Below are 15,231 nucleotides of genomic sequence, written 5' to 3' on the forward strand. Positions count from 1 at the left end.
TTTAACACGTTTCCACAAAAGAGTTCTTATCAACCAGTCTCAGGGTGTTATCAACCTGTGGTCCATTATAATCCTTCAATCAAACTCTGACAAAGCTCCATCGTAAGTTGAAGTCATGTGACGATAGTTTTGTTTACTACTAGAGAGCAGTTTGTAGACAAACACACACACACACACACACACACACACAGAGTGGCTGCACATCTCTAAGAGAGCCTGTTGTTGTCCATGAAGGGAGTGGAAACACAAGAGCCCTAAAGTTTGTGTGTGTGTCTGTTTGTGTACTTGTGTGTGTGCATGTATGTCTGTGTTTTGTGTGTGTGTGTGTGTGTGTGTGTGTGTGTGTGTGTGTGTAAGTCACTGGGGGGGATAAAGAGCCATTGTCTGCAGCTGGTGCATCCCCCACTCCTCCTCTCTGCAGCTGTGAGGAAATCAAACGCTCCTCTTTTCCCCCTCTCTGCCTCTGTCACAACCTGCTGATGCCTTATTAGGTCATTCATGGTGAAACGTAGTGATGACCCAGTGCAGCAGGTACACCAGCACCATTGAGCTGTTACAGAGTGTAAAAATATCCTGTACAACATGACACCCAATATGAGAAACTTTATTTATACATACAGCACCTTTTAAAACAGTTAGAATGTGCTTTACACAAGAAAAATCTAGATTAAAACAACTACTGAATACAGAGAAGTGGAATAAAAGTGTGGGGAAGAAACACGTTTTTCTCCCTGAAACAAAAAAAACATAACACTCTCATACTTGAGATTGAGTCTAGTCTACAAACTACTATTATATCACTCCAATAGGGCTGTCCAGTGAGTGTCCAAAAGCCAATTTTCAGTTGAGAATGTGTCCAGTAATTGATTGGTGAGTGTGTGGAGGTGTGGATGGACATGTGAAGTGTCAGAGATGGAGAGAAGGTTGTGTGGAGATCAGTAGAAAATGAACCAGATCAGTAGAAAAATGAACCAGAGCCACTTCTTGTGCACAAGGCCCGTAATTCAGAGTAACATACTTAGTCCTCTTAGTCCTTGGGTAATTCATTAAAACACTGAGTGCATGATGCAGGAATAATAATCAATAAATGAACGGGAAGCTTAGGACCTTCTTGCAGAGATAAGTGTGGTTTACAGCTCCTGAATTAATTGGATGTCCCCATATTTTAGCAGCAAGCTAGCTATGACCTATGGAGGTATGACATCAGTTTAAAACAAAGCATTTCATTGCTCAAATACATATTTCCGCAGGCAGAAATCTTCTGAAATCAAGGTTCAACCTTCATGAATATCCTGCAGGGGTGCACAGGAATTGATAAGAGCACACAAAGTCAGTTTTTCTCAACTTCGGTGCAAATTTTTCAGAGAAAAATCCATGCTTGGGGTGAAATGGCTTTAAATCAGAAAGACTAAAACCTGCATCAGAAATTCAAAGGGCACTCAGAGAACAAAGACAATGCCATCTTGTAATGTCAATGACAGTAAAAAAAAACAATAATTTGTGTATCTGCACCGTGATTTGAATCAGCCCTAAAATTTACGGCGCTCCTCCTCAGCCCATGCTACACCCATCTACGAAGTCTCATTCGTCTCAATTTTAAAACTGACAGTAGGCTAGTAGCATAAACATAACAATTGTGACGTTATTTACACTGTAAAAAAAAAAGGTTTTGATATATATTCTCAGTCTATTAATATATATTCTCAGGTTTCAATATATATATATATATTTATATATATATATATATATATATTCTCAGGTTTTGAATCCATATATATAATAATTTCCTGAACGGCATACCATAATATCTTTACTTTTTTTTATTACTTTAGTATGACGGTAAATGTTTTAGAGAATTTTTTCAGTGTCTTTTTCTAATTTTTCTTACAAAAAACTGAACTAGTTACTGTATGAAAACAGGAAGTTGCCTTAATCTAGATATGATGTATTTTTTGTATTTTTACAAAGAATCCACTGTAATTTAACATTGAATTACATTAAGCAATTGAAAAACACTGTAAAACAAAACATATAATGTCCCATTATATTAATTTACAAATTTTATCTTCCATTTGTCATAAAAGTAATTGACCTTTTTATGGTATTTGCACCTAATGTAGAAAAAAAACCCTGTAAAATAATAACTTTTTACAGTGCAGGACAGTCTTGAGTTTCTGTGTTCACTAAAATTGAGGATACTGCTTAAAGACATTTTTGAAATATTAATACGGAATGAGGAAAAACACTACAGAAGACACTAAGAACAAGCAACTCCTCCTTTGCAACAGTCTCAGCAAAGAAGCACCAGTTGTACCCCTTTCACACCGACGGATCAACCAGGGTTCAACCTGCGTTGATCCGTCCCACGTTCAGTGTTTCTGTCAGATAACCCTGGTCCAGCCTAGCCTGGCTAACGCCAGACTAATCACAAATGAGATCTAGTCTGGAAACCAGCCATTCATTTCTCCGTAGAGGAGGCTTGGTTTACGATCCTCCGGAGCCGTTTATTGGGCGCTAAGAATGTCTATCTAAAGCGTTTGTACGTAGCTCTTAGCCAATCAGATCAGTTATACCAGATGACGTATGTAGAGTGACAGAAATTGATGTTTACATAGCCGGACTAGCCCATCTCTACTTTGAGACTAAAATGCTCAATTGTGCTTCTGTAACGTTTTTCTGCAGCATGTTTGGCTCTGGCTGCTCACAGTCTACCGGCAGTGTTGGTGTGTGTGTGTGTGTGTGTGTGTGTGTCAGTGAGAGAGTGTTGCGTGCTGCTTTGCCTCTCCAGTTCTCGCTTTCTGCAAGATTATTTATTTTCACGCCTTATTTCCCCCTCATGTCATTCAGCCACACATCCACTGATTTTATGCTGCGGGTCTCTGGGGGCTCCGCTGTCCCCCGGCTCGTAGCGAGATCTCCGGCGTTACGGCAGTGAGCGGTAGCGGGGCTAGTAGCGGCGCTAGTAGCGGGGCTAGTAGCGAGGCTAGTTGGTAGATTAGGCTTTTGCCAAATCCTGTCGGAAGCAAGGCTAAAACATCCTTTTTCGCGGTGAAACAAGAGTGTAAAGTCAATTGTTGTTCTTCTTTTAAAATCAACTGTCGCAGCTAGATTGAAAGAGAGTTTCGCGTCTGCTGCAGCCATGTTGGATCCGTAAGAAAACTACAAAACTACAAGCTTCCATCTGTCCAATAGTACGCGTCATTGTCTTGCCGTCCCTCCCAGTTCTGTGATTGGATCCTAAAACAGGGCTAAGAAACCTCTCTGGTTGCCAGACTGCCTGCAGGTTCGAAATGAAATCGAGCATGCAAGGCATTATGGGTATACCCAGGCTAGGTCCAACCCTGGTCACTGGTGTGAAAGAGGTATTAGCAGCTACTCTGGAGCTTTTAGAGATTCATCAGCAGATGGGTTTAACCGTCTGTCACCAAAATGTCCAGTAAATCTTCGAATTTTCTATTTTTTGAGAAAGTCTTATTGGCTCAAGTGTTGAGATTGATAGTTAAATATTCACCTTGGAGACCATGTCACCACAAGGCCCAGTTAGTACAACAGGATATGACATGATTGGTTTTCTAATGCTCATCAATCTTTAACAAGCATTGGTAAATCACCTGCATACCTGTGCAATAATAGTTGTTAAACCTGTATTTTATTTCATTTTTGGAGTCTGTATGTTTTCTTAAATCTGTATATTTTGCTATTCTCTACTATTTTCTAAACTGTATATAAATTCTTTCTACTTGTTCTGATTCTGAGAGTGATATTATATATATTTTTAAATTACAAATTTTAAAAACACTGTATCTACTGATAGTGTAAACGAAACTATAAGGCAAAGAGTGTAAGACTTTTCTTTTATTTTGAAGAGTATTTTTCAAGGTCACAATGAACATGTATTAAATGTAGAAATGCTCCTTTAACTATAAATAAAAGGTGCCTGATGTCCAGTATCATGAAGACCTCACAGACTGAATTGGACTTTTCTCTGCAGTCTAACCATGCTAAGTCAGACGTGTCATTCAAAGTTGGACCCCACTGTATGGACTATCAATGAATGGGTATGAATGTGGTGAGAGCAGCGTGAGCTCGTGTGAATCTCTCGCAGCTCTGCACCTTTAAATCTCTCCGCTCCTCCCTCAGTCTCAGTGACAAGCCCGCAGAGCCTCTTTAACGCATCCAGTGGAAATGACAAACCAGAGGCGCTCCGCGGGGCCAGCATGTCAAATAATAACAATAATCATCATGGGCTTTAGCGACGGCGACTCATCCCAAACTCACACCCTCGGACACTAACGAGGCATCTCTGGTCCCGTGTTTGCGGGTCTGCGGACGCCTCAAAGTTGGAGCGGGCTCGCCAAATGGACGTCGATGGACTGGAATGAAACCTCCACTTCTGTCGGACTGAAGGAAGGAGGGAAAGAAACCTCTGCATGTTCAAGTTTCCTGCTTCAACCAGAGGGGCATCGCTGCGTGCTTGTTGGATGTGTGTGTTGGGTGCGTGTGTGTGCGCGCCCGCAGGACCAGCAGCAGCAGCAGCAGCAGGAGGAGCAGGAGGAGCAGCGGCGGCGGCGGCGGTGGTGGAGGTGGTGGTGGCCGCGGGAAGGGAAGTTTAGCGCCGTGATTTGTCGTCTCGTTCCCCTCTATCCTGTTGTGTTGTTTCTCATGTCACACCGGGGGACAGGCGGATTAACGTTTCCCTGATGAAAATTAATCATCTGTGGAGAGACTCTGTGATCGTGACTATGATGATGATGTCGAGTAAGAGCGTGGAGTGGCTGCAGGAGGAGCTGGAGTCCGGGGCCAGCTCTCTGCTGCTGCTGGACTGCAGACCCCATGAGCTGTACGAGTCCTCGCACATCGAGTCGGCCATCAACCTGGCCATCCCGGGCCTCATGCTCCGGAGGCTGAAGAAGGGCAACCTCCCCATCCGCTCCATCATCCCCAACAACGAGGACAAGGAGAAATTTGTGAAGCGGTGCAAGACGGACGTGGTGGTGCTGTACGACGAGGCGACCTCGGAGCGGCAGGAGTCCGGGCTGGGGAGCTCCGTGCTGGGGCTGCTGCTGCAGAAACTGCGGGACGACGGGTGCAAGGCTTTCTACCTGGAGGGTAAGATCCGCTGGCTTCAAACTCTGCTTTGGTGTTGTAAATCATATAAAAGCTCATTGTGACGGAAAAGACAAATTGTCTAATTTCGCTCTGATCTAATTAACAGAGATTGTCCTAATTACAGCACTGCTCTGAATGTGTTATTCTCACAAAACTATAAACAATTAACACTAAACTATATAGATCTTGTGATTTATATGACCTGGGATAGTTTAATTAATATTTTTTTCTCAATGTTTCTGCCTCTGTGTGATATCTAAAGCAAAATGCCTCACCACTTATGTATATATATATATATTGGGTTTGCACATTTACATTTAACAAGCCACCCATTCATATAAACCATACAACAGACTTAAATAGCTTGTAGGGACATTTAAGTGTCACAGTGTGGCGACACTTAAATAAATCCAGCTGTTATCATCTGTACACACTTAAAGTTATGTTTTATTAATTAACTATAATGAGACAGCTGTCTTATCTATTATATTATACCAAAGCATGTTCTTGTATTTATTAAAATAAACACATCACTGCGGAGTCATAATGAACTTTGACAGCGCTTCCTTCACTCGCTGCCCATATAAATTATTTTTAATTATTGGCTAATTAAAAGAAGCGTTTATCGGCGTCCAGTGTGTCAATAAATAGAGCTGGGTCTAATATGTTTTCAATTAAATGCTGCAAAAATGGCCCCGCCATGTTGTGTTCCTTCAGGAAAAGACTGGCGTTTTTTTTTTTTTTTCATGAATGAACAGCGAAACGATGAGACGACGACACACTCTGGATAATCCCCCAGCACCAAAATAACATGTTAAATAGTCAGGCACGGGTAGGAGCGGTATGAACATGTTGTAGGATTAGGAGATGTGTTTGATTTATTGGTAATTAAAGATCTGTTTCACTGGAGTCAGGAGCCGAGCTGCCATTCACAAAAAGTCCACTGAGCTGAGTGTTGTAGCAGCAGCCTGTCCTGCTCTTCTCCCCAGGGCTCAGCTTTTCTCAATGGACCACATCTGTCCGGCTTGTTAGCTTTGTCATGACGACGTAAATATCACGTTATTCTCAAGTTGTGTGTCTCATTAATGTGTGATGGAGTGGTGCATGGAAATATTCCAATAACTGCATTTTTTTTACAAATATCTTTCTTGTTGTTTGTAGTAATTTGGTGATCCTTACTGTGATAGAAATGTCAGATTTATTGGTTTTTGATCTTTTCATGTTTATGTGATTAGATGGAATAGGTATGTGAAGTTATTTCATTTCGCCTCCACTACACCACTGTCTGGCTGCTGGTTAGGCCACAATGGGGGGAATTCACTTGCTATAGCAGCTCAAGAGTTAAAAATAAATAAATAAAAAAAAGCAAAACTGCAACACTGTATAAAATAGACAAATTATGAATACAAATTAAATAGCTATTAATAAGATAAAAACAAGAAAGATAGCTATATACAACATAAAATAAGACAAAAATACAAATACAATAAAAAAATATTTATAGAATATATACAAGATGATATTAAGGAAAAAATACAAAATAATATTTACACCATGTACAAAAAAAATTATATGTTATATACACCTTTCACCGATACAGATATGTCTATGATCCGCAGAATAAACCAAACACACATGTTGTGTAGCATTATAATTTGGAATAAAAAACTAATATACAGTCTAAATAGAATTGCAGAAGATACACACATGTAATCAGCAAATGTATTTACTGAAATGAAATGTGTGTTGAGTTATGATGTTAAGATTTATTATTCTAATTGTCTTGCTTATAATTTACCACCATTATTATTGGGGTTTTCCTAAATGTTTTTTTTAATATGCTTAGGCTAAATTGTGTTTAGTGATTTGTGTCTATTTTTTCTTTCTGATTAAAGGTTAATTTCTTGAAATTGCATCAGCAGACTTGACATTCAGCTGCCATTTTGCAGATGTTTTGTTACAAAACCCTGCATGTGGTCATTTTTTATGCCACCCAGTGAATGTTTTTCTTGGCCTTAAGCTAATATTGAGCCTTCTCCTCGTCCTCCAGGGGGCTTCAACAAGTTCCAGTCGGAGTACCCCGAGCACTGCGAGACCAACTTGGACTGCTCGTGTCCCAGCAGCTCCCCGCCGGCCTCCGTCCTGGGCCTGGGGGGACTCCGCATCAGCTCTGACTGTTCAGACGGGGAATCTGACCGCGAGCCGGGCAGCGCCACGGAGTCGGAGGGCAGCCCGCTCCCCAACAACCAGCCAGCGTTTCCCGTCCAGATTCTGCCGTACCTTTACCTGGGCTGTGCCAAAGACTCCACCAACCTGGATGTGCTCAGCAAGTACAACATCAAGTACATCCTCAACGTGACGCCCAACCTGCCCAACATGTTCGAACACGAAGGCGACTTCAAGTACAAACAGATCCCCATCTCTGATCACTGGAGCCAGAACCTCTCGCAGTTTTTCCCTGAGGCCATTTCATTCATTGGTAAGTGAAGGTGGAGAGAGATCTTTATGTAACGTTGTCTTACAACAGATGGTTATGGAGACGATTCATCAAAGGTGACGTCTTCAAATGTATTGGACCAACAATCCAAAACCCAAACTATTGTACATGGCAAAGAAAAGAAGCAAATCTGCACATTTGGGAGGCTGGAACCAGCAAACATCTGGTCAAACATCAGCTTGAGATATGAAAAATAATAATTGGCATTTACTTTACAGTCAATCAATCAATTAATTAATAAAAGCCTGAAAATAGTGAAAAATGCTGGTAACGCTTTATAATTAGGTCCTTAATAACCATTAATTAACTAGTAATAAGGCATTGTTCTCGCTTAAGATCAGGTAGTTGCAAAAAGCATAGTTAACTTATAATAGATGAGCAATAAAGTATATTTAAATATCAATAAGCAAACAAAATAAGATTAATAAAGGCATGGCAAAGATATAATGGGTGGGTCATGGGTGTTTGTAATGCCATTATTAACACTTATATAAGCTTATAAACACACAATAATGTTAATAAGCATCTTGTAAGGACTTACAAGGGCCTTATTACTTGTTAATTAATGGTTATTACAAGGATCTTAATATAAAGCGTTACCAAAATGCTCTTTAAAATCTCGAAAAGACCAAGTTGACATCTTTGAATACGGCTAGGTGATTGATCCAATTTTATTTTCAATTACAATTTCAGTTTCCAGCAATTATAAAATTAAGATAATCATGATTAAACAATCACTGCATTTCATTATCAGAAATTTTATTAATATTATTATAACTTCTGCTACTTTTACTTAATTTAATTGTTTACTTGTTTTAATTATTCTTTTTTTAAATATTAGATATATAAAATATATAAATATATTATATATAAAGACACGTTTATGAAATTTTAATATACATTTTTTTAATTTGTCCTGTTACATAATCATGATCTCAATATTTTACAATATAATCATAACTTTTGATAACTTTTTTGCCATAATCAAGCAGCTCTATCTTCGAATTGCTTGTTTTGTCCAACTAACAGCTTCATCACCTATTGGTCACACTGGGGCAAACTCTATGTTTATATACATTATATACTGGCATTTTTATTTCTGTTTTGACAAATTTGTTGCTGCATTTCAAAGATTTACACTAAATTCTGTTAATTTTAAGATTTTTTTAACCATGTTTCTGATGCACAATTAATTATTTTAATAATGTTTAAAAATTCAGTAAATATATCTATTTGTGACTTATTTTTTTTACAAAGTTAGAAACAAAAAGTCCAGCCTGATGTTCCCTTCCATTTAAAAGAAGATCCCAGTTACTTCTTCACAGTGAGGCTAACAGAATATTAATAATCCACTGGTATCGGATTAATCGTTTTGTTACTTTAAGTGTCCTCCATTACTCTCTTCATTAACATTGATCCTAGATTTGAATCATATATCACGTAAAAAACATTTTTTTCACATATAATAGCTTTTGTGGAAGTAGTTACAAACAGAATTAATTGAAAAAAATGCTTTGTTGAGCTGCGTTCAGACATCCAGCTGGTTGTATTTTACTTTTTTTTTTATTAAATATGGATTTGATATTACACCATGTTAGGCAAAGTTGAATAAAATGGAATTCTTTGAGGATTGGTCATACAGAAACCACAAGAATTTAAGCCCCTCATGTCGTCCAATTCTCGGCATTTCCCGTCATTCCCATCATTCCCTCTGACTTAATTCTCAGAGAATGAGTAAATTCCCTCTGTGATGAGTCAATGAGAACCACAGTCTTTGTGTTTGTCTCAGAGTGTCCAGACCCCTTGACATTTCTCTTTCCTTTTTTTTTCTTTCAAGGCTAATGTTTCAGCTTAGGTGGGAGGAAGTGTGACATATGCCAGAGCCAGAGGTCGTGGCAGATTTGGGTCATGCTGATGTTAAATGTTGCTGTCTGGCTAGCTGTAATGTGCAGGGATTACATCAGGTCTTTTTAGTAACAGCAGGGTAATTATGGGTGAAGGAGAGAAGCTCTCGCTGAAAAGGAGACCCACATGTGACCTTACAATGTTCTTCTGCACACTGTGGATTCCTTAAATACCTAACATTATCTTGTAAACGTGGCGGGACAGAATGTAATGTCTCCTTGCAGACAAATTGTCAATTCTTCACACATAAAGTGATGTAATGCTGCTGCTGCACACATCTGCAGAATGAGAAGATCAGAACAGATTAGCCACTGGTAACTTGCTTGACTTCTGAGTCTTGTATAGTTGTGGAAAAAAGTGAGCACACATCACATATAAATTTAATTTGGCATCCACTTGGCAGCCTGAGCTCGTGAGCCAACTGACCCCAATCCTACAACAAGAGATGCAGGCAGAGAGAGTGAGGCGCGGCAGAGAGAGATAAAGGATGAGAGAGAGAGAGAGAGAGAGAGAGAGAGGAGGAAGAAAGGAAAAGAAGCACTTAACTCTCTTGCTCTAATGGCCTCTAGTGATGCAAGTGCAAGAGCTCGAAACTGATAGAAGGTGGATGGATGTAGCCTGTTAATAATGCACAATGTTTTGTTTTTTATTCACATTTTTCTACAGACAGAGAGCTAGAAAGCAGAATGAAGCATGGCTTTCTGCCGTCATTGAGAAAGGTCATTCTGGATTAAAAATCTGATGATAAAATATTTTAAATTTAGTTTTCAGCTCTCGTTTTGCGGCTGTGTCCGGAATCCCATACTTATCTGCTTTTTCGTGTGCTAAAACAGTATTTGAGATGTCCTAAAGCATAATATGAAACCAATCATACTATTTCTGGTGAGATTTTACAGTATGCAAACACTGCACACTTCGCTGGCCTAAATCTACCACAATGCAATCCAGTGGTGGCGGTTACGTTCATAAAAGACAATAGTGGACAATGACCGAAGCAACATTTCTTTATTTTACGCTGGTTACATTTCATGTCACTGGGTGGGGGACATTCAGTGGCAATGTATCATGATGATATCGTTATATAATTTCTGTTGCAGAAATGATTTTTGTGGAATTTTAACAAAAGGTTTTGTCTTATGTAATAAAAAAAACATGGGAACATAGTCCATTGCTTTAGAGCAGTGGTTCTCAAAGTGGGATCCTTGAAACATTCCATTTCATTCATGAATTTAAATTATCATGAAATAATCTTTTTAAATGATTATTGTTTTATTTTTACAAAAGGCTTTTTGGTTCAACATATAATATTTAATTGTTTGTTCATAAAAAATTTATAGATTTCGTAAGGGCTGGGCTAGTACAGTGTACATTGTCAAAATAATTAAATAATATCCATCATATGTATTTTTCTATATTGTTTCTATCACAATGTCAAAAACCACTGAATTTGGTACGGGTAATATTTACATAATTTTGTACAACGATTTATGTTCTGATCCAACTCGAGCGAACAATAGCGGTTCTGTTTACTATATATATAAAATTATCTGGTAACGCTTTATAATAAGGTCCTTAATAACCATTAATTAACAAGTAATAAGGCATTGTTCTCGCTTTAGATCCGGTAGTTGCAAAAAGCATAGTTAACTTATAGTTAACTTATAATAGATGAGCAATAAAGTATATTTTAATATCAATAAGCAAACAAAATAAGATTAATAAAGGCATGGCAAAGACATAATGGGTGGGTCATGGGTGTTTGTAATGCCATTATTAACACTTATATAAGCTTATAAACACACAATAATGTTAATAAGCCTCTTGTAAGGACTTACAAGGGCCTCATTACTTGTTAATTAATGGTTATTACAAGGACCTTAATATACAGCGTTACCAATTATCTCAAAATAGATTTTACCCTGTGGTTATTGCATATAGACTATTTATTGAATTACCAGAAAACATGCTTTATCAAGATATATATTGTTACTGAGATATGAAATAACCTGTATTGACATTGAGATTTTGACCATGTAGCCCAGCCATAGACAGTGTTCGAATCTCGTGAATAGATTAATTTCTCTGATGTGTTTTATTTAGGCTGTGTGCAGTCAGAGTCCTTCAGATGAGCTCTTCTTCTTGACTTGCCTTTGATATTTTGTTTAGGTACTGTGTTCAAATTTAAAGCTAGAAAAAAAATAGTTGTGATGATTTATTTATGAAGTTTCACACTTAAAAACCCTCAAGTCTGATCAAAAAGTGATCTGGCATCATGTTTTTCCAACTGAGCCTTGCCAACTTCAAACCAGTGGGAAGAGCACATAGAAAAATGCAGAAATGTATCGTGTGAAACCGAAACTGTTCCAGCTTTGGAGGAAAATTTTGTTGAGAAAATAGCTGATAATGATTGATGTTCTGTTCATATTGTTTATTAGGATTACCATTTCTAAATACTTTTGGAAAACGACTCTTCCTGGAATTCATAATAAAAATAAACAATATTATCAATAAATCCTTGCTCTATATTGTAAACTAGAGACTGCCATTTCCGAAGAAATTGCGGTGGGAATGCTGGATGCTGAATAGCTTAAAAATTGAAATAAATTGCAGAAAGTATGCATAAGTGATTATTGCATGAAAAAGTGTCAAAAGAGTTCAATTTTTGTCACGTTCCCCTTTCATTTGAATGGAGAAAAAGTCTGAAATATGTAGAATATTTCTAAAATTATGAAAGATATGAATGGGAAAAATACATGCACACATGTCTTAATAGAGCTGAATATTTTAATGTTAGAACGAAGTTGCTACCATGAAAAATGTGGAAGGAGATAGTAATCAAAAAATGATGCAATAATAATAATAATAATATTAAAGAACCATGAATAACAATAAAACAGCTGCAGTGGCACCATTAAAACCCAATAAATTACATCGAACCAAACATGACATACAAACAATTAGGAGATAACAAAAAATAATGAATCTCAATCTGTAAAATGTTTGTTTGGTTGAGGGTGTTTGTTTCTATGTTTTGTTATCTTTTTATTATCATTATTTTATTTTCTCCTTTCTTTTTTATGTATAGCACTTTGTGTTGCATCTCGCTTGTATGAAAAGTGCTATACAAATAAAGTCTGATTGATTGATTCTTTAACCCATTGAAGCCTGGAAAGCGGATATGTCGTTTTGTAGTATTTGTATAAGCTCTCAAATACTTTTTGAATTTCATTTCTATATGCTACAGAGGCTGAAAAATCTATTATTTAGTAGAAGCGTTGACACTTCTGTTGAATTTCCAGAAAACTTCAGGTTTTAGGGGCTTATTTTAAAATCGCCCAGAGGTTTTACAGGCAGTTTTAGGCGTCAATGGGTTAAAGTATGATTTTAAGTACTATTTTAATGGTAATCTATTCATTTCTCATGTTTTCTTGTCTGTTTTTCTCGCTCTCCTCCGCAGACGAGGCACGCTCAAAAAAGTGCGGCATCCTGGTGCACTGTCTGGCTGGGATCAGCCGCTCCGTGACGGTGACGGTGGCCTACCTGATGCAGAAGCTCAACCTGTCTCTCAACGACGCGTACGACTTCGTCAAGCGGAAAAAGTCGAACATTTCCCCAAACTTCAACTTCATGGGCCAGCTGCTGGACTTTGAGCGGACGCTGGGCCTCAACAGCCCCTGCGACAACCACTCCACCTCCCCGACGCACGACCAGCTCTTCTTCACCACCCCGACCAATCACAATGTGTTTCAACTGGACACGCTGGAGTCCACATGAAAATTACAGGGGGGACTGTCCCTTTTTTTTGGCAGGGTTAAAGGTGATGTTGTTACACTGGTAACAAGAGGCTGCGCTGGAGGAAAGCAGCCGGTTTTAATGAATGTTTTAGCCTCCAGAGGCTCGTTGTCTGAGAGCCTGGCCACGGAGCAGCGTCGTAGGGACAGGGGAGGTCACACATGCCAAGTTAAACAGGGGACGGGGTGCTTTTTAACCCAGAGGGGTGACTAACAAGTGGGTTTACGATGGCGTAACCTCCTCGGGAGCTGATTGAAATGGAGGGGAGGAAGAGCCCCGATCGACTCGTCTTGTCGCGGGAGATTTAACTTACTGAGAAACTGAGCGAAGGACACAGCAGGACCGACAGCTTCATACAAAGATAGGAAAAACCTACAGCGCTCGACTTACGAGACAATGACATCCTCTCTGTCTTTCTGTCTCGGCCCTCCAGCCGGGCTGACTGGTGCCAAGTGGAGAATCTGGGATTTACTTGTAGGAAATCTCGCTCTACAGAATGTAGAGTTTTACAAACCAAGGAATTAACACACACACACACGCACACACGCATAAACAAAGTATGTATGTTTGTACTGTATGTACTGTATGTATGTTAACATACATAGCAGAAAATGTATGGGCAGTCCTTAACAAATTCAGTATGTCTATATGCATTTTTGTATATTTTTGTGTACATTTACGCACAAATCTATACCTTATATAAATATATACGCATAGAAATCTTATCTATCCAATCCAACAATGGCTTAAGAGATTGTAAAACTAAAGAAGGGGAATGGGTGTGGCGACGCCAACAAAGAGGAACGTTGTTGTGATATTCCTAGTTGTCTTTTTTTTTCTTTTCTTTTCTTTTTTTGTAGTTTCGTTTTTCTTTTAGGTTCGTAATGACCTAATGCAGTTTGCACAGTGGTGTAGCCATTGACTTGTTGGCACTTGAAGCCGGTGCTGGAAGCAGGCAGATAAAGAGACATTCAGAGACGAGGAGCGGTGAGGAGAGGCCAGTCCCAGGCTGCGACGAGTCCCGACAGCTGCACAGTAGAGTGGGGAGGGAGCAGGAACTGGCCCCCGAGCCCAGGATGAGGTTCAGGGGTTAGACGGGGGTGAGATAGGGGCAGAGACGGGCAGCGGGTAAGAGTCGGGCATGGGGGGGTTGGGTAAGGGTGAAGATACTAGATTTGACATTTGGCCAACTGTTTCAATCCAGTTCCTACTTCCTCCCCCGTATGACTGTTCATCCAGTTGCCTTACAAGAAGCACCAGTTGTTTCCACCAGCTGTTTTGATTAGTTTAATTTCAGTTCCAAACTAAACTACTGAACTTCCTTAGTTATTTCATCACAGCATATTGTCCAACCAGTATGTGTTGCCAAACTGGTTTCTCACAGCTCTGACGTTTGTACTCTGAGACTGAAAAGCTAGGTTGTTTGGGGATGCTAAGGCAGCGTAAACATTTCTGAGCAACTTTTTGGGCAGCTTATCTTTGCAACCTTGGGCAGGGAAGGGCCTCAACACTCTTGTATTACCTTACTTCTTTCTGCCTAAGAGGAAGTTGCTCAATTTGTTGTCATGTCTTAGATCCCTCTTAGGATCCAGGTAGAAATTTGCCAAAAAAAAAAGAACTCTAGGACAATTTGGGACTGTGATTGTACTCTTGTCTCTGTGTTGGGACTATGGTGCACTGGGACTGGCCTCAGCTACAGACTGCGTTTAGCTACTTTAATAGCTTCACATCCCTTAATTGCATTGGAGAAAACAGAAGGATGGTCTTTCTGCAAAGGGATCACCCATTTGTCAAAGAAAAGTTTGTCTGAGTTGATTCACCCTTAAGCCTTGGGTACATGAAAGATATATTAAACACAAATTGATATAAATATATATATTATAGAGATAATAGTAAACAGATCTATATTATTTTGTATACCTGAGCAT

General features: G+C 39.0%; 1 protein-coding gene across 1 annotated transcript; it reads left to right on the forward strand.

Annotated features, from left to right (window-relative positions):
• Window positions 1–4,116: 4,116 nt before the first annotated feature.
• Window positions 4,117–14,750, forward strand: dusp7 (dual specificity phosphatase 7). The gene is made up of 3 exons (XM_059329164.1): window positions 4,117–5,109; window positions 7,160–7,588; window positions 12,969–14,750. The coding sequence occupies exons 1-3, from the start codon at window positions 4,701–4,703 to the stop codon at window positions 13,283–13,285; spliced, it is 1,155 nt and encodes a 384-aa protein (XP_059185147.1). The 5' UTR covers window positions 4,117–4,700; the 3' UTR covers window positions 13,286–14,750.
• The last annotated feature ends 481 nt before the right edge of the window (window positions 14,751–15,231 follow it).

The sequence above is a fragment of the Centropristis striata genome, chromosome 3, assembly GCF_030273125.1.
Source record: "Centropristis striata isolate RG_2023a ecotype Rhode Island chromosome 3, C.striata_1.0, whole genome shotgun sequence".
In the NCBI taxonomy this organism is placed as follows: domain Eukaryota; kingdom Metazoa; phylum Chordata; class Actinopteri; order Perciformes; family Serranidae; genus Centropristis; species Centropristis striata.